Source organism: Giraffa tippelskirchi, chromosome 2 (assembly GCF_054371585.1).
Source record: "Giraffa tippelskirchi isolate mGirTip1 chromosome 2, T2T-mGirTip1v1.2.pri, whole genome shotgun sequence".
NCBI classification, from domain to species: Eukaryota; Metazoa; Chordata; class Mammalia; order Artiodactyla; family Giraffidae; genus Giraffa; species Giraffa tippelskirchi.
The window spans coordinates 26,971,088-26,990,948 of NC_137276.1; the positions used below are offsets into that span (position 1 = coordinate 26,971,088).

Genomic DNA, 19,861 nt, shown 5'->3' on the forward strand with positions numbered 1-19,861 from the left:
TCTAATTTCTTAAATAGATGCTCAGCAACTCTGGGGTTAAGTGTGGAAGATGTTCGATAAATAGAAGGATTGTGATAAAAGTTGCAGATCTTGTCTCTCTCATGTTGTATACACCCAACAGAAGTTTCCAACAAGCATCTGGGAGTTCTTTGCTTGATTCAAATGAGTTAATTTTCATGAGTGTATGAGGCTATTGATCGGTTGGTTACATCCCATTGATTGAAACTGCAGACGTGACCTCTGCCACTCCTCTGCTTTATGCCATCAGGTACTTACAATAAGCCTGCAGATCATTTATCTGATCTACAGTGCCCTGCGAAGTCTGGTTCCGCCTTCTTCTGGATCATTTTTTGGCCACTTTCTCCCTTTTTCTTAGGCTGCTGATCATTCTGCAGATATACAAGGTCCAGCCCTACTTCAGGACCTTTGTGCCCACAGGTCCCTCTTTGACGATTTTTCTACTCCTCCAAGTAAGCTCCTCTCTCACTTTTTTTTACTTTAGAAAGTTCTATTCGATCCCTGAGTTGGGAAGATCCCCTGGAGAAGGGAAAGGCTACCCACTCCAGTATTCTGGCCTGGAGAATTCCATGGACTACACGACTGAGCAACTTCACTTTCATTCATCTATTCAGGTCCCTGCTAAGATGTTATTTCCTTAGAGAAATGCTTCCTGACCCTCTCCCTGCCCCAAAGCTGACCCTCTATTTTGTTCTCCCTCAAAGCATCTTTTATTTTTCCTGCATAGCAGTTACCAGAATTGTAGTAAAATTATTATTTGTTTATTTAAAGTCCATCTTTCTAGGCAGTCAGAAATGTGCATGAGGGTAGAAACTCATGTCTCTATTGATCAGTGTGAGGCACATGGTAGGAGCTCAGTGCATGCTTTTGAACTCATGTAGGTGCTCCTAAGTCCTACATGGATGTCCTGTCTCTCAAGTTGAACTAGATGTTTCTAGTTGGACTAAATGTTTTCTGATTAATTGTCTCCTCACATAATACCTGTACTGGCATTATTACAGTTAAGTGCTGACACTGTGCTGTTAGAGAAAGATAGATGAAAAAGAGAGGAGACTTGCAAGGTGGCTGATTGGATCTATGACTGAATACTTCCTGAGAGAAAGCTTTGGGGGCAGGCTCTTTCTAGGCCGTAGGCCAGGATGTTGAGCAATGCTTTCATTTCTCTGAGGGATTCTGCCAAGAAGCAGAACACTGATGAGAGACCTATGAATGCAGCTCACATTCTGGGTGACTCAGAGTTTATGGTATTCTAGGGGAAAATAGTGTTAATCAGAAGGGTAGGGCAGCCATGTGGGTTCTTAGGCAGGAAGTTTGGTGAGAAGCCATCCAAGGCCACAGTGGGATGGTCTTTCTTGCCAAGTACTACTTGAGCCTTTTAGCCAGTGTCAAGACAGAGACACCAAGCAAGCCACTTAAGGCTCTTCTTTGCTTCTGTAGGCTCCCCAACCTTCTATTAGAAGGTTGTTTCATAGTTGGCATGGCTTGTCTTACTCCTGAAAGTCGTGAGACCAAGAATCTTGTACTTTCGCTTTTTTTTTTAAACTTAATATTTGATTTAAAAAGCAATGCACGAGTGCTTTTACCTGCTAAAACATTACAACTAAAGCTAATACCCCCTTTGAACATTACCCACAATCTTGGTTTTTACCCTTATCTTTAAAGATAACCTCTGATTAAGAGTTTGGCCTATAGCCTTACAATCGGTTTTGAAAGTCTTAGTTTGGGCTGATGTAACTGGATACCAGAGACTAGGTGGTCTATAAATGATAGAAATTTATTTCTTACAGTTCTAGGGTCTGGGAAGCCCAAGAGCAAGGTATTAGCAGGTTCAGTGTTTGGTGAAGGCCCACTTCCTGGTTCAGAGACAACTGTCTTCTCTTCTTGCTGTGTATCACAGGGCAGAAGGGAGTAGGCAGCTCTCAGGGATCTCTTTTATAAGGGCACTAATTCTGTTTACTGCCCTCACAATCTAATTACCTCCCAAAGGCCCACCTTCAAATACCATCACATTGGGGCTGAGGTTTCAGCATATGAATTTGATGGGTACACATATATTGTCTATAGCAGGATGATAAGAAATTATGGTATGTATGTCTGTGTTTTATATTAACTTTTGACTTTGAAATAAGTTTAGATTTACAGAAGAGTTACAAAGATAGTACAGAAAGTTCCAATGTGGCCTTCACTCAGCCTGTCCTAATGCTAATGGCTTACGTAACTCTGGTTCAGTGACCAAAACTAAGAGGTTAATATTGGTACAATACTATAAACTATAGACTTTTATTAGAGTTTCAACAGTTTTCCCACTAATGTCCCTTTTCTGTTCCAGGATCTAATCTAGGATCTCAAATTGTATTTAATTGTCTTGTTTCCTGAGTCTCCTTCAATCTGTGATAATTCTCACGTCTTTTCCTGGCTTTTATAACCTTATCAATTTTGAAGAATCTAGGTCAGGTATTTTGTAGAATATTCCTCAATTTGGGCTTATTTGATGATTTTTCATGATTAGACTGAAATTATGCATTTTTAGGAGAGTTTTTATAAGATATGAAACAATCAATCTCATGCTGCAACTTGCTGTTTTCATTCAAAAATATGATTTTGAGATCTAAATTAACATATAGATCAAGGTCACTTATTTAAAGTTCTCTACAGAATTCCTTTACTGTAAGAGTTTTCTATATTTTATTTAGCCATTGCCCTATTGGTGGGCATTTTGGCTGATACCAAATTTTCTTTATTAGCAGCATCATAACAATTATCCTTGTTCATACCTCCATAACATGGGATTATAGTAGATAACTAGAAGTGGCATTGCTGAGACATGGATTTAATAGATGTTGTCTGATTGCCCTCTAAAGGGGCTGTGCCAATTTACATTCTTTTGATATTATGAAGCTTGAAAATTGTTGCCAGTTTGTTTTAATTCCATTTCCCTGGTTACTGCTGAGGTTGGGCATCTCTTTGTATTCTTACTGGCAATTTATAACTTTCTTTCTGTGAACTGCCTATTTACATTTGCCCATTTTTCTAGTGAATTTTTTTCTTTTTGATTTATTGCATCCTTTATATGTTGCAGATACAAATCCTTTGTTTTATATATTACAAATGTTTTCTCCTAGTCTGTTATCCCTTTGTTTCCCATTTTTTTCTTTATTTCATCTCTCTGATTTAAAATTTTTTTCTTTTGGAAATAAAGTTCTTGATTACAAAAGTAACATAAACAGTGTAGAAAATCTGGGAAATTTATGCAAAAGTATAAAGGAGAAACTGCCCTAATTCTTATCACTGGGAGAAAACCATACTCAATTACATATTTCCTTCTAGTCTTGGTGTGTATGTGTGTGTGTTTGTGTGCATGCACTTCGTTTTGATCACATTGCATATATATATTTATTTGCTTAGTGCCATGATCTTTAGACACAAACTCTGGGCTTTTTCCATGTGCACTTGGTTTAAAGGTAGCGTCAGACTACCTTCCAACTCCTATTTCTTTTCCCCACATATCCTGAAAAATCCAACAGGTAAGAGGTCAGGGCCTGTCCTCAGCCAACCTGTACTGAAGTTGGCTCAAAAACACAAGAAAGGGTAGAAATATTCCAGCAGAGCACTTACTAAAAAGTCTTGGAAGTTTTAGTTTATTGCAAGCTCAATGAGTCAGTTGGAGAAGGAAATGGCACCCCACTCCAGTACTCTTGCCTGGAAAACCTCACGGACAGAGCAGCCTGGTAGGCTACAGTCCATGGGGTCGTGAAGAGTCAGACACGACTGAGTGACTTCACTTTCACTTTTCACTTTCATGCATTGGAGAAGGAAATGGCAACCCACTCCAGTGTTCTTGCCTGGAGAATCCCAGGGACAGCAGAGCCTGGTGGGCTGCCGTCTATGGGGTCGCACAGAGTCGGACACGACTGAAGCGACTTAGCAGCAGCAGCAATGAGTCAGTAGTGCAGGTGGCAAGAATTTTATTTCTTGAATGCAAGGCAATAAGCCCTATGAGGCCTGCTTTGCTCTGATAGTATCACAAACATTTGATTCAATCTCGGGCAACATACTCTGAAGGAGCCACAATCAAACTGACCAGGTGTGTGAGAAGAATGAGGACAGAGACCTTCAAGATTAGGACAAAGGAAGAAGCAATGGGAGATACTAGTCTGGAAAAGAGAAGATCTTGGGCAGAAGTCTTCAAGTATCTGAAAAGTAGAAGGTAGGAGAGAGATTAGACCTGTTTGTTCTCTGAGGCTCCAAAGGATAGGACTTGGGCCAGAGAGTGGACGCTTAAGAAACACCTTCTGGCTGATCAGAGCTTCTGAGGCTAAGGCTTTCTGTCATCGAGGAGCTTTCTTTCAGATGCCAGTTGGTTGGGGTAGGAGTCGATATAATAATTAAGCTTTTTTTGAGGGTTATGTGCCAGGACTGTGCCGAGGACCTTTCCTCTATTATCTTATTTCATTCTGTCGTCATCCTAAGAGGTAGGCACTGTTGTTACTAACACCTAAGAGGTAGGCACTGTTGTATTAACACCTGTAGTAAGGATGAGGGAAGTGGTATGATGAACTCAGGTATATCGCACAAGGTCACATAGTTGGCGAGCTGTGGAACCGAGACTCCAACCCTTTCTGACAAACCTCAAAGTCGTACCTTTAGCCATTATTGGGACTCAGGCGTAGTTTGGGCCAGAGGACTTTTTGAGGTCCTTTCGTCTGGAAGATTCTGTGACTGGGAAAAACGGATGCCTCCACCCCGCTAAGGGTAAGCGTCGGAGTGTCAGTGAAGTAGTCCAGGGCCCTGCAGAACGCCCAGGGATGGAGACCTAAGGGACTTGGAAGGGTTGTCAACGTGCGTCACCCCACAGCTCAGCAGCAGGCGATGTTCTGTTATTTGACGATCCCCAGACCCGCGCGAGGGACCGGGACGCAGGCCCGCCTCGCGCCCGCACTCCCGCCGCGTGGCCCGGGAGCGTCGCGGCGGCAGGGTTCTGCGGCGGAGCTGGGGGACGGAACAGCGCGCCGGTCCCTGGCAGGGCGCGAGCCGGGGGCGGTGCCGGGGCCGCGGGGGCGGGGAGAGCGCGCGCCCAGGAGGCTGCGGCAGTTGCGCGCTGGGATTGCTGCCGTGCGGCGGGGCCGGTGAGTGCGGCGGGACCCGCGGGCGGGCGGGGAAGGAGCGGGCAGGCGACGGAGCGAGAGAGGGTGCGCGGCAGAGCGCGCGACCTGGGCCAGGACCCCCAGCTTGTCCCCGCACCGGGCCTACTCGGCTGCTGCGCCCCTCAGGCCCTTCTGGTCTGAGTGCCCGCCTGCGCGCCCGCGGACCCCGCACCCCAGTCTCCGCGCGCCCCCAACCCCAGGTCGCCCCCAGCCTCAAAGGACCCCTTCCTCCGCGCCGTGGCGACGCCCCCAGCCCCACGTCTCGCTCACGCCATTGTTTCCCGGCCTTGGGCTCGTCGGGACCCGCCTTACTCTCTGAGCGCGGCCCCTAGCCTCCGCAGTCTTTCGCCGCGTTCCCGCCTGTTCTCCCGCTTTTCCCTCACGCTGGTGGTAGCCCCCATCCCACGTCGGGCGGACACCCCTTTACTCAGTTCAGCTTTTTTTTTCTGCCGACGCCTGGCTTCCTCCTGTCCGCACCCGACGCCTGCCTTTCCGCCAGGTTAATGGACCTCCCCACCCCGTGCGCGTTCCCGGTCGACCCCCCCGAGGAAGTGGCCGGCAGTTGTGTGTTAGGATGCAAGGTTGACAGCGTTGTAGCAAGAACCACCAGAAATTGCCAACTGAAAGCCTACATGCCAGTTTGGTCGTTTGCAGCACTTCCTGGAAAGCTCACTTTGAATTGCAAGCCACCACGAGAAAAACGTGCTAGTTCTTTCCCAGTGACTCTCGAGTCCGGTCCCAACTGGCTGGTGGCAGTGTATTCTTTTCCTGGGGACCCCTGAAGCCCTTGAGAGCCGAGAGTGAGATGCGAATCTGAGGCCTGAATCTGTAGTTACAAGCGTGACGTTTGGGGGCTTTGACTGTGGTAGGCCTTAGCTTTTAAAGGCAAGTAGGTAGAGTTGGGCGCCAGATGTAGCGTTTTCCCTTGCTGTCGGCTTTGGGCCCTTGTTTTGAGGATGCATTGTAGGTGCAGTGCTCTCCAGTGACTAGTCACCATTATAGGGTTGTTTTTGTGTGTGCGTGTCCAGATTCTTCATGATTGAACTTGTTTCATATTGTTTATATACTGTTCATTTTGCCTCTTAAAGCAGTAGATGCAAACTCTGGTATCTGTAATGTGCAAGAGTGCCATTTATCGTGGAACCGTAATGTTACTGAGGTACTTTCAGATATTTACCTCGACGCTTTTCAACATGGTTAGAATTTTTCCAGATGAAGGCATCCAGGCCTGAAGAGGTTAACTTCAAGAAGACACAGCTTGTAATTAAAAGCAGAACTCCACATGCTGGGCTGATGCTAGTGCGCATAAACTTTATTTTGGAAATGCTTTTCTATTGCGGTATAAGCCACTACATTTCGGTATAGCTTGCTGCATTATTCTCATCAACCCAGAATTTAGATTTCAGAATTTAATGATCAACTAATCTGTAAAATGAGAGGGCCCAAGGAGATGCTCGGCAAGGGTTCATTCAGTTCCAAGATTTGATTCCATTGTTTGAAAATTTATAATCGGCTACAGGTTTCCAAAAGTTTATAATTGTAGGAAGATTTATATAGATATTTAGGTAGGGTATCTGCAAGCCTGATTAGTTATTTCAGGTGTAGCTTCCTAAAGAAAGCCAGAGTAAGTGGAATGTTGGCCAAATGTTCATCTTCTGCCTCTAGGCTATTTCTAATTTCTACTGCTTAATGGGGTAAAGAGAGGGCATAAAACTTGTTTTTAAAGTACAACTTTTTATTGCTTGCCTTTCTTACCCCCAAAGCAAAATTTAATAGCTGAAAAAATCCCCCAACTTTATCATATTATTTGTTAACAAATATCTTTTCTAGTTCTTTTATTTAAGATTTATTTATTTTTTGGCTGTGGTGGGTTTTCATTGCTGTGTGGGCTTTTCTCTAGTTGTGGCGAGCAGGGGCTACTCTCTAGTTGAGATGAGCAGTTTCTCATTTTTTATGTAGTTATAATTCCTTTTACATATTTTAAATTTTGCACTTCCCCACATATCTGGATGTCCATATATCTAGAGAATTCATCTACTTTTCTTTTGTGGAGGCTCCATAATTTGATTTTATGCCTAGTAGTCAATAGTGCCTGGCATATAGGCTGTCAGTAAATTTTTGTTGAATGAATGTAATGTTTTGAGCTGTAATATTTTGTTGCTTATGCAACATCTTGGAACACAAAATGCTAAATATCACAGGGTATATATTAAATGACGTGTGAGCAGTAAAGGTGGTCAGTACAAAGGCACTAAGCCAGGAGATGGCATCACATATGTTTAAGGGCTGGAGTTTTGGAGTCTGTGTTTGAGACCTGGCCATACCATTCATGCATCCTTGGGGAATTAACCTTAAGAGAACTTCACTCAGTTTCTCTCACCATGAAAAAGGGGAAAATAGAACAAATTTCACAGAGTTGTGTGGGTTCAATGGGATGATTCCATTGAAGTAACACTAGCACCCATTAAATTCTCTATAAATGTTAGCTGTTAATACTGGGTGGTTTTCTTTTTTTTTTTTTTTGGTTCAAAATGGAGAGATTACTGTAGATTGGCAGAATCATGGAAAACAGAAAGTGACACTTGAGAGTAGGGAAAAAATGCAAAAGTGGATATATTGAGGGTTTGCTGAATAGATTGCTCTCACTAAAACAAAGAGTTTGGTAGATCAATAGTATGAAATAAAACTGGAGAGAGAAGTTTGAGTAAACTATTCACAAGATAGACTACATGGGTTTCTTGCAGATACAGCAAAATTAATGAAGCAAGACAGCCCTTATTTACCAGTAGCTGGTGTTTGTCTCCTTTTTAAAGTTCAGCCCTGAAAAAGTTACTTGTTTTAAGGAAATTGATAGCAAATTGTTATGGAGTGTGAAGTCCTTGTCATTTGAACACAGTAAATGTTATGTGACTTTTTACCATTTGAAGCAATTACCTTAAAGCAAATATCATTTGAAATTTGTGTCCTATGATTGGTTACCAAAGTTTGCAGTGGCTGTTTTCCTTTTTATGGAAAACGACTTTAGCAGTACCACTGCCCCCCCACCCCCATAGCAAAATGGCAAACAGAGCAGCAAAATCACAGAATCAGAATTAAATTGACTCAGTGTTGAACTATTTTTCTTTTGTGTATTTCTTTTGGTTGGGAAGCATTAAGAGTGTGAGATGAAAAAGCCTGCTGTGTCAGGGTCTCCTTGGAAAGAGAAGATTGAAATCTGGTGCCTGAAGTTTAATAGTTGAATATATACTGTAGGTTCCTTTTTCCCCAACCAGGGACTGACTCTGTGCCCCTTGCAGTGGAAGTACAGAGTCCTAACCACTGGACTGCCAGGGAATTCCCTGTATATTTTATATGTATATATAAAATACATATATGTAAATATGAAATACACATGCAAGTTCCAGAGGATAGTGGAGGACAGAGAAGCCTGGCATCCATGAGGTCACCGAGAGTTGGACACAACAGCAACAAAAATATACATATCAGCAAATTTGTTGGGTATAGTAGGCCTGTCATATCTGGCTGCAAAATGGGGAAAAATCAGAAGGACGACTGTACTGTGCCATTTTATATAAGGAGCTTGAGCATCTGGGAATTTTGGTATCTGTGATAAGGGGGTGTGTGTCCTAGAACCAGCACCCCATGGATTCTAAGGGACCACTGTGTTAGTATGTTTCCCTTTCAGATGTCCATGGAGTATATGTTTTTTAATGCTTCTTGGGTCTATTAATGGGATTTCTTTAATATTTTAAATTTATTCAAAAATATGAAATATTTAAAAATATAGAATATAATGTAATCATCTTAATTACAGTTCATGTTTATTTTGTGTTTTTTTTATGTTCTAATTGTGTAGTCTCTCTTTTCAATTTAGTATATTTTTCAAAGGGATAAAACTACCAATGCTGTTAAGACCTGTATGAACCCTTGCTGATACTCTTCCTCTTTTGCCCTTTCATGAATTCAGTAGTTATTCCCATTATATTTGTATACTTTTACTAATACGTGTATATCCAGAAAAGTGCATATGCTCTTGTTTATTGTGTTACACATGTGATTCTCTTGTTTAATGTACTATGCACAATAAAAAACTTGTTTTTGATTCATTGTTTATATTTTTGAAGATATTTTATGATAAAGCATTGATGAAAGAAGCTCGTATGAAGATTTTTTAAAATTCTTGATTAGCTTATTTGGTTGTGCTGGGTCTTCATTGCTGTGCTTGGGCTTTCTCTAGTCGTGGCGAGCCGGGGCTACTCTCTAGTTGTGGTACGAGTGCTTCTTGCTGCGGTGGCTTCTCTTGTTGCAGAGAGCAGGCTCAGTAGTTGTGGCACACTGGCTTAGTCGCCCCATGGCATATGGAAACTTACCAGGGATCGAAATGGTGTCCCCTGCATTGGCAGGCAAATTCTTAATCACTGGACCACCAGGGAAGTCCCCATATGAAGATTTTGGGGGGAGTGTGTTTTTTGGAGGGGGTTTATGTTTGACTTCTTGCCCTGCCTGTGTTTCCAGGTCTGTCTCAATATTGAGGCCGTTCTTTTTAAAATTTAATTTATTGATGTGCATTAATTTATAGCATTATATAAGTTTCACAAATATAGTATTTCTAATTCTGTATACCCTTTGCTCACCACCAAAAATGTAGTGTCCATCGATCACCATACAGTTGATCTCCTTTACCCATTTCCCTCTTCCTCTACCACTGCCCCTGTGGTCACTAGTACTCGTTTCTATCTTTGTTTTTGTTTGAGTTGGTTTATTTATTGTTTATTAGTTTTTTTATATTCCACATATGAGTGAAATCATACGGTATTTGTCTTTCTCCATCTGGCTTATTTCATTTAGCATAATATCCTTAATGTCCATCAGCGTTACTGCACGTGTCAAGATTTCACTGTCTTATGACTGAGTAGTATTCCATTGTGTATAAATGTATATATACACCACATCTTTTCATCCATTGATTCCAATCCTGGCTATTGTGAATAATACCAGAGTGAACATAGGAGTGTGCATGTATCTTTTTTCAGATTAGTGTTTTCATATTCTTTGGATAAATATCCTTAGAAGCTGGATCATATGGTAGTTCTATTCTTAATTTTTTAAAGGTTGTTCATACTGTCTTCCATAGTGGCTGCACCGATTTATGTTTCCACCAACAGTATATGAGGGTTCCTTCTCTCCACATCTTCACCAGCACTTGTTATTTCTTGTTGTTTTTGTTTTTTTTTGATAATAACTTTTCTGTCAGATGAGCAGTGATATCTCTTTGTGGTTTTAATTTGCATTTCCCTAATGATTAGTGATGTTGTTTAACATTGTTTTTGCTGCATATCCATGTTCATATATCTTTAGTTCGTTCATCTTAATTGCTCTATAATATTGCATTATGTGAATAACCCAGTTTGTTTATAAATATGTAGGGGTTTCTGCCTTTTTTGCTATTGTTAACAGTGCTGTAATAAACATTCTTCATTGTGTCATGGTATTTACAGGTGTGAGAGAGAATTCTAAGCCTAGGGAATTCTTAGATTGTAGAGTATGAGGATCTTCACCTTTATTAGATAAAGCCAAATTATTTTCCAAAATACTAAATAGGAAATACCCATCAGCAGGTTGTGAGAGTTCCCATTTTGCCATATCCTTGCAAACATGGATATCGTCAGACTCTTCCATTTTAAAATCAAGCTCAATTCATTTTAATTTGGTTTTCCGTTTATTGTAACGATTTATTCTGTTTGCATCCATTTATTGTAAGATTTTTCTTCTCTGTAATTGCTGTTTGTATCCTTCATTCTTTTTTCTGTTTGCTTATTTTCTTTTCCATCATTAGTTTGCAGCTCTTTATCTCTACTTTATACTAATACTCTCCCTGTTATGATATTGCAATGTCCTGTCAGTATTTGATTGCTCTTACTTTTTGTTGTGCATGAGTTTTACATTTAAAAAAATATATATTTGTTTGACTTAATTGGCTACACTGGGTCATAGTTGTGGCAAAGTGTTAACTGGTGAATCCAGGTGAAAGGTGTAAGTGTATTCATTGAACTACCACTGTACTTTTCTGTAGGACTGAAATTTCAAATAAAAAGTTGGAAATAAAAATGTAAAACTTAAAAAAAATATAAAATTTGGGCTTCCCAGGTGTCTTAGTGGTGAAGAATCTGACCAGGGATCAAATCCAGGGCCCCTGATGGTTCCTTTCTCTCCACATCCTCACCAGCACTTGTTATTTCTTGTTTTTGGTTTTTTTTTTTGATAATAACTTTTCTGTCAGGTGAGCAGTGATATCTCTTTGTGGTTTTATTTGCATTTCCCTAATGATTAGTAATGGTGTTTAACATTGTTTTTGCCCTGACCAGGGATCGAATCCAGGGCCTCTGCATTGGGAACTTGGAGTCTTAGTTACGACCATCAGGGAAGTCCCAAGTTTTACATTTTAAGAAAATATTTGTTTATTTATTTTTGACTGTGCTAGATCTTCGTTACTGCCTGGACTTTCTCTAGTTGTGGAGAGCAGCGCCTACTCTCTAGTTGTGGTACACAGACTTCTCATTGCAGTGGCTTCTTGTTGCAGAGCACAGGCTCTAGGGCATGCAGGCTTCAATAGTTGCATCACATGGGCTCAGTAGTTGCGCGGGGCTCCTGGGCTCTAGAGTTCTGACTCAGTAGTTGTGGCACACTGACTTAGTCACTCTGCCGCATGTGGGATCGTCCCTGATCAGGTATGGAACCCGTATGTCCTGCATTGGCAGGCAGATTCTTCACCACTGAGACACCTGGGAAGCCCAAGTTTTAGTTTTTTTTTTTTTTTAAGTTTTACATTTTTATTCCAACTTTTTATTTGAAAAATTTCAGTCCTACAGAAAAGTGCAGTGGTAGTTCAGTGAATACACTTACACCTTTCACCTGGATTCACCAGTTGTTAACACTGCCATGTTTGTTTTCTTTCATATGTAGATTTTTTTCTCTAAACCGTTTAAAAGTAAGTTGTAGGCATCATGGTACTTTGTCTCTCAAAAGGTATATTAATGCTTAAATATCCTAAAAGCAAGGATGTTCTATAAACCTACGGTATAATTATCACATTTACTATGAATACAACATTATTGTCTAATATGCAGTACATATTAAAAATTTCTCAGTTGTCCCAATAATGACCTTTATAGTTATTCTTCAGCCCCATCCCTGGTTCAGGATCATGAGTTGCATTTAGTTACCATGTCCCTTTAGTTACCTTTAATCCACAACAGAGCCCCAGATTTTTGTTTGTTTTCATAATATTGATGATATTTGAAGAGTCCAGGTCAGTCGTTTTATAGAATGTCCCTCAGTTTGGATTTGTCTGATCATTTCCTTGGGTATTTAAATTCAGACTAAATGTTATTTGGCAGGGTATTTAAATGCAGACCAAATGTTTTTGGCAGGTATAAACTATACATTTTAACCTAGTAAAATTTGTCCATCTTTTCCTTTATGGTTTATGTTTGTTATCCAACAAAATCTTCTCTACCTTGATGTCATAAGGCTTTTCATCTCTCTTTTTATTTTCTAAAAGTTATATGGTTTTGCTTTTTTTATATTTAGCCTTAGATGCTATTTTTTTCTTCTTAGTCTATCTTTAATATGGTGTTCAATTAGCATTTGTGTTACACATTCTTTTTCTGCCATTGTGTTTGTTATGAAATTACTCTGTAAATTCTAAAGACTGCATGGCTTTTGTTATGTACTAAATTGTGAAAATTTTGCATTATCTGAACCGTGCTAAATGTGTAGAGGTTGAAACAGCTCAAATATTTTGTATGAAAATTGTGAACATTTAAAGATATATTTGTAAGAGTTTCAGCATGGTATCTTGCCATAAATAACACCAAGACGTAACACTGGGATCTTTCACAAATCTGAAATCAGTGAATGCTGTATTCTTGGCCTTAAATTATTGACTTTTGCAATAGGTTTGATGATGTAATCCTAGGAGGAACTGAGAGCTTTCAGGAAAGAAAGAAACCTATAGATAGTAGATTATATTTAGGATACTTTAACATAAAAAATGTGTGAAATTGTATAGCCTTTGGCATTTAATTGACACTCTGAAGTTTGGACTCTAAAAGTAGAAACCTATTATAACATTCCTTCAAACATAAAGTATTTACTACATTGTGCAGAAGTCACAAGTATTAAACACTGTGGGCTCTAGTATTATAAATATTATAATTTATCGTGTACTGTGTGCCAGCCCCTGTTCTTAGTATGTTGCACTTATTGGTGCATTAAATCCTTGTTCCAACTAACCATTTTGGAGTAGAAGAAGCTGAGGTGATTGTATAATTAGCTGTTACAGAACTAATTAGCGTTTGAACCAAGTTTTAAACTTGGTCAGGATGGCTCCAGAATCTGCACTCTTTACTACAAGTATGTTTCTGTAATCTTGGTCAAATTATTTAACTTCTCTATGCTGTTTTCTTCTTTGTATAATGAAGATAATGGTATCTAATTCATACGGTTGTTGTGAGAAGTCAGATAAAGTATGTACAGAGCTTAGAATAATACAAGAAAAGAAAGTGAGTGCTAAATAAATGTTTTATTGTTGTTTAGTCACTACATCATGTCCAACTAACTCTTTTTGAGACCTCATGGACTGTAGCCTGCCAGGCTCCTTGTCTGTGGGATTTCCCAGGCAAGAATACAGGAATGGGTTGCCATTTCTTTCTCCTGAGGATCTTCCCCACTCAGGGATCGAACCCATGTCTCCTGCATTGGCGGGTGGAGTCTTTACTTCTGACCCACTGGGGAAGGTAGCTATTATTATGTTAGCATTACTAAGACATTGAATTTATACATATCTCTGAATTTAAAAAAAAAAAATTGGTTTTTTTTTTTGGCTGCATTGAGTCTTCATTGCTGCCTGAGTGCTACTCATTGCGGTGGCTTCACTTGTTGCGGAGCACCGGCTCCAGGGAGCATGAGCTTCGGTAATTGTGTGATAGTCTCAGTTGCTCTGCTGTATGTGGGGTCTTCCCAGACTAGGGATTGAACCTGTGTCTCCTGCATTGGAAGGCTGATTCTTAACCACTAGACTACCAGGGAAGTCCCATATCTCCAAATTTTTATCAAATAAGTGAACTAAGCCATATATATGAATGTATATAATAAAAAAGTAGAAATATCATGGTGATTATTGCAGTGCCCAGGCTCCAGAGTGCTTGGGCTCAGTAGCTGCTGCTCTTATGCCTAGTTGCTCTGGAGCACGTGGGATCTTCATTCCCTGAACAGGGATTGAACCTGTGGCCCCTGCACTACAAGGCAGATTCCTAACCACTGGACCATCAGGAAAGTCCCGCTTTTTAAAAGGATACTCATGAATCATTACTAAATCATCCATGGCAAAGTATTATATGTTAGCTGAATGTAAAAACAGTTCAGCTCTGTTACCTTTATGCTTTTGACCTTAGCTAATTAAAGCCGTGTTTTGAAGAAATAAAAGTCATATGGTGGTCCCCCCTTACCCACAGTTTTGCTTTCCACAGTTTCAGTTACCTGCAGTCACAGCCTGAAAATATTACGTCCCAGAAATAAACAATTTATAAGTTTTAGATTGTGTAATGTGAGTACGCCATTCTGAGTAATGTGGTGAAATCTTGCACCGTCCTGTCCGGGACCCCCAATCATTGACCTCCTCATGGCCCAGTAATCCAGAATCACCCAAAGCAAATAATCCTACTCCTGACATATCATTAGAAGATCCAAAGTAGCCTAACTAACACTGTGTCACAATGCCTACATCACTCACCTTCATCTCATTACATAGGCATTTTATCATCTTACATCATCACCAGAAGAAGTATGAGTATGGTAGAGTAAGATATTGAGTGAGAGACCACGTTCACATAACTTTTGTTACAGTTGTATTGTTGGAATTGTTTTATTATTAGTTATTGTGCTTAACGTGCCTCTTGTGTGCCTAATTTGTAAGTTAAACTTTATTGTAGGTATATATGTATAGGGGAGAATATAGCTTATATAGCATTCCATACTGTCCAGTTTCAGGCATCCACTGGAGGTCTTAGAATGTATCCCCTCTTGGATAAGCGTTGGGGGAACTGCTGTACTACATATTCTCCAGCATAGTCATTTAAAATGCTTTCTTTACGTGCTCTCTTGTTCCTGTCAACAACCATGTTGTTGTTGAAGGTCTGGTATTACTCAGAACATTCAGTTGAGAGCAACCTTCTTATATGGATAAATTCTGTGTGATGTGGCAGAGGTAATGGAATTCTAGGAGTAGCAGCAGTAAAGTGTTCAGGATAACATAAAATTCGGGTCTTTTTTGGTCTATTTTTGGAAGTTTAGGAACATATGCAATACGTTCACATTTTCTAGTTACGGTTTCAAACTAGAGACTGGAGCATGTTGTTGCTTGAAGAAGAAAAACAAATTGTCCTGGCAACAGGTAGTACATTTCTCATTTGACAAGATCTCTTCTCAGTTTTGTTGTTTTCTATCAGAGAACAGGGAACCTTTTGTTCCAAGGCCTGGTGTCGAAATATTAGCATAATACTATATTAATCAAGCTAAGAATCTTATGCGTTTCTGAACGAAGAGCAAGATTTCATGAAGATTGATTTAGAGCATTAAAAAGAACCTGTGTAATAGTCTTGCATTTTCAGGTGTACACAGAAATTAGCTTCTGAAAAGGAAAATGCTCCAAATGTAGAGGTTTATGAGTTTATTTCTGCCTGTATATTTCAAGTCTACATTTCAAGGAACTGAGGATACAACAGTGAACAAAACAAGTCTTACCCTAGTGGAAATTGCATTTTAGAGAAAATGACTTGGCAGTACAAAACTGTCAAATATGTTAAATCTAGAGGTGTAAATGTTCAAAAAAGAAAAGTAGGGTAAGAGAATAGCTAGTGATATGTGTGGATAGGTAAGTGAGATTTTATTAGTTGTAATTTGTTAGCCATCTATCACTTGATGTGTAAACTTAGTCTTACACAAATGTAAAATATAGGCAAATGATATAAAGAACTGAATGAAAAATGAGCAAAAAACTGTTCCTTATAAACTAAAAAGATAGGAGTTAATGAAACATTTAACAGTTTATACGTAACACACTTTTAAGAAGTCTTACTGGAGAAGGAGATGACGACCCACTCTGATATTCTTGCCTGGAGAATCCCATGGACAGAGGAGTCTGGCAGGCTACAGTCCACGGGGTCACAAGAGTCAGACACGACTTAGCAACTAAACAACCACCACCACCCAAGGAGTCTTACTTTTGGGGAGAAATTAATATTCCTTCATCTTAAAATAATTTATGTGATTATTTTCTTTCATGTGTTTTGTGATTAGAATAAACAAAGGTTACAAGAATACTTGCAAAGCTGTATTTTATTTCAAAGTGCTGTTCTTTGATTTAGGGGTGGCCCTATTAACTACATAAACTGTGATTTAGATTTTTAGCAGTATTACTAGACAAATTAATCTGAATTTGGATCTGGCTTCCCTTGTTTTCCAGGGACTGTATTTGTAAGTAAATTAGTTTGTGGTCTTGTTACAGAAGGAGCCCTTGATGGCAACATAATGATGTAACAAACTAATGTACCTCTACACTTCCTTAGTTTTACTGCTCATCTGTCAAAGATTAGGATTATCAAGAGTTATGTGTAAAATGTTAGTGTGATACCAGGCATACATATGGGCAATATAGATTTAACTTTTCTTTTTCCATATAGTAAAGTATAATAGTTTAATATGTGTAATATTCAGTTACTAGTGATAAAGAGTCCTTCTGCCAATGCAGGTGAGCAGGCGGCACAAGAGATGCAGGTTCAATTCCTAGATCGGAAAGATCCCCTGGAGTAGGAAATGCACCCCACTCCAGTACTCTTGCCTGGAAAATTCAGTGGACAGAGGAGCCTGGCTGGCTGCAGTCCATGGGGCTGCAAAGAATCGAACGCAACTGAGCACAGCGCAATATGCAATGAAAGTTGTATTTTTGAAAATAAAATAAATTTCAGGCTAAAGTGAAGAAATTTGAAAGAGCCATTTAAAAGTATCCTTTCCATTCAAGTCTCAGAGCAGTGTTCATTGTTCTTAGAATGAGAATAGTTGATTATAAAACTTATAAATTTGTAATTTATATTTCAAACAATAATTTCCAGTGAAATTTAGTAAAACACTATGTGTTCGTATTCCTGTTATCATTATATATTGCCTATAGTGACACACTTACTCCATTGAAAAATGAATATTTGGTTCAAACTGCTGTGTGAATTAAACAGTTTGCCCGATGGATCTGTGCTACATACTGTATTGAAGTGCTCCTCACTTCTTTACAAGTGAGCTACTGACATGACCTGAAACAGACATTAAAATGGCCTTGCTAACCAGGCTGCAGATTACTCACAAGGCTTACCTTGCCGTTTCAGTTACTCTGCTTCCTGTTTTCAGAAGTTGCCTACAGCTTTGGGGGCAGCTGGTTTCCCTTTCTTTGGGAGAGGGTGATGCTGGTGGTGAAGGGAACTATAAATACGTATATTTTGCCTAGGAAATATTTTTAAAGTGTGAAACTAAAGTATTTTGACTGCCTGAGAGTTCATTTCAATTGTTACTCTGCAGATACAACTACTTTGCAGGCTGGATATTTTATCCTGAAGCAAAGTACTGTTTCAGTATAAGCTGTACCACTATTGCTTGGAAGCAATTAAAATTTGAGCCTTTTATTCAACATTAGTCACTGCTGTACCTTACTGAAAAAACTACTCTTAAGCTTGACACTGTAAACAGGTGACAAACGAAATGTTTACCTGCTTACTGAAGCACTCTTTTTTTTGCCATATGATAATCATCTGTAATTTTATTGTTGCTATGAAAAATAGTTCAGCATTAGATAGGCTGGCTCTGTGAATAGAGTCCAAAAGTCTGTCATAGTAACACTTATGTATGTTAGATAAGATCTTAGGAAAACTGTCAAGTAAGGAACTTTTTGAAGATGATTTAAGAAAATCTCACCCCTTAACCTTCACAAAACTATATAGACTTCATGGCAGATTTTATTTCATATTAATGATTATATGGTTAGTTAATCATTTATTTTTATGTTTTTTGTTGAATAAATTTTTATGTTACCTTTGTTGAGACTCTGTAACTTGAATTTTTAAAATAAAATGTGTTTTGTTTAGTCCATGAATGATCCAAGAAGGTACTTTGAATTTTTCCTACAAATAATTCGAAGAAAGTAATACAAAAAGAAATTAAAATATATGGAGAACTCTTTTGTTAGTATAATTACTACCTCTAATTTGTAAGGAAGGAGAGAAAGAAGAGCCTGACTTTTTAAAAACAGTTTTATTGAGGTGTAAATACAACAAACTGTGTATATTTAGAGTATACAATAAATTTTGACATATGTGTATAGCCATGAGACAGTCACCATAACTGAGGTAGTGAACATATCACACCCAAAAGTTTCTTCGGGCCCTTCCACCTCATTCCTCTACTCCAGGCAACCACTGATCTGCTTTCTATCACTGTAGATTAATTGGCATTTTCTAGAATTTTATGTAAACAAAACCATATAGTGTGCACTCAATTTTTTATCTTCTTTCACTTTGCATAATTTTGAGATTTATTCATGTTGTGTATCAATAGTTCTTTCTTTTTTATTGCCTAATTGTATTCCATTGTGTGGATATAACACCACATGTGTCCATTCACCTGTTCATAGACGTTTGGGTTGTTTTCATTTTCTGACTATTACAAACAAAGCTGCTATGAATATTCATGTACAGGTCTATATGGATATATGCTTTCGTTTCTCTTGGACAGTTACTTGGGAGTAGAAAGATTGGGACCTAAAGTAGATATGTTTAAAAGAAATGCTGGGAGTTCCCTTGTGGCCTAGAGGTTAAGATTCTGGGCTTTACCTGCTGTGGATCTTGTTGAGTCCCTGGTCAGGGGACTGAGCTCCTACCAGCTATGCTGCCTGGCCAAAAAAGAAAAGCAACAAAAAAGAAACGGCAAATTGTTTTCCAAAGTGCTTGTCCCATTTTTTTTTTTTAATTCTTACCATCCATGTATTAGAGTTCTAGTTGCTCTATATCTTCATCAAATTTGGCATGGTTAATCTTTTTTTTTTTTTTTTTTGCCACTGTGTGGCATGTAGGATCTTAGTTCCCTGACTGAACCGTGTGCCCCCTACAGTGGAATCACAGAGTCCTAATAACCACTGGATCACGAGGGAATTCCCTAGTCAGTCTTTTTAATTTTAGATGTTGTAATAGGCATGTAGTAGAATCTCATTATGGTTATAATTTGCATTTCCTTGATGACAAATGATGTTGAGTATCATTTCTTATGCTTATTTGACATCTGTATATCTTTTATGATGAAGTGTCTGTTCAGATATTTTGCCTGTATTTTGATAATTAGATTCTTTGTCTTATTGTGTGCGGGGTGTTTTTGGGTTTTTTTAATGATTTCATTTATTTATTTTTGGCTGTACTGGGTCTTGGTTGCTGCACAGGGTTTCTCTTGTTGCAGAGCTGGGGCTGCTCTCCAGTTGCAATCATGGGCTTCTCATTAGGATAGCTTCTCTTGCTGTGGAACAGTGGGCCCTAGGGCACTGGGCTTCAGTAGTTGCAGCATGAGGCTCAGTAGTTGTGGCTCCCGAAGCCTCTACAGGCTGAGTA

The 19,861-nt window shown here is 39.3% G+C and overlaps 2 protein-coding genes across 9 annotated transcripts in view; one reads left to right on the forward strand and one right to left on the reverse strand.

Annotated features, from left to right (window-relative positions):
• Window positions 1-3,966: 3,966 nt before the first annotated feature.
• Window positions 3,967-6,384, reverse strand: LOC145539515 (uncharacterized). The gene is made up of 4 exons (XM_081573616.1): window positions 6,340-6,384; window positions 5,836-5,988; window positions 4,660-5,490; window positions 3,967-4,211 (listed from the first exon to the last, which is right to left on the reverse strand). The coding sequence occupies exons 1-3, from the start codon at window positions 6,382-6,384 to the stop codon at window positions 4,786-4,788; spliced, it is 903 nt and encodes a 300-aa protein (XP_081429742.1). The 3' UTR covers window positions 3,967-4,211; window positions 4,660-4,785.
• Window positions 4,523-19,861, forward strand: part of NT5C2 (5'-nucleotidase, cytosolic II) — a 99,171-nt gene continuing 83,832 nt past the window's right edge. For 7 of the 8 annotated variants that reach the window (XM_081544671.1, XM_081544621.1, XM_081544666.1 and 4 more), the window contains exon 1: window positions 5,108-5,144. The gene's annotated coding sequence lies outside the window, so the exon portion shown is untranslated. Of the gene's footprint in view, window positions 4,771-5,107; window positions 5,145-19,861 lie in introns of those variants that run through there. The other variant, XM_081544600.1, reaches the window with a different exon arrangement.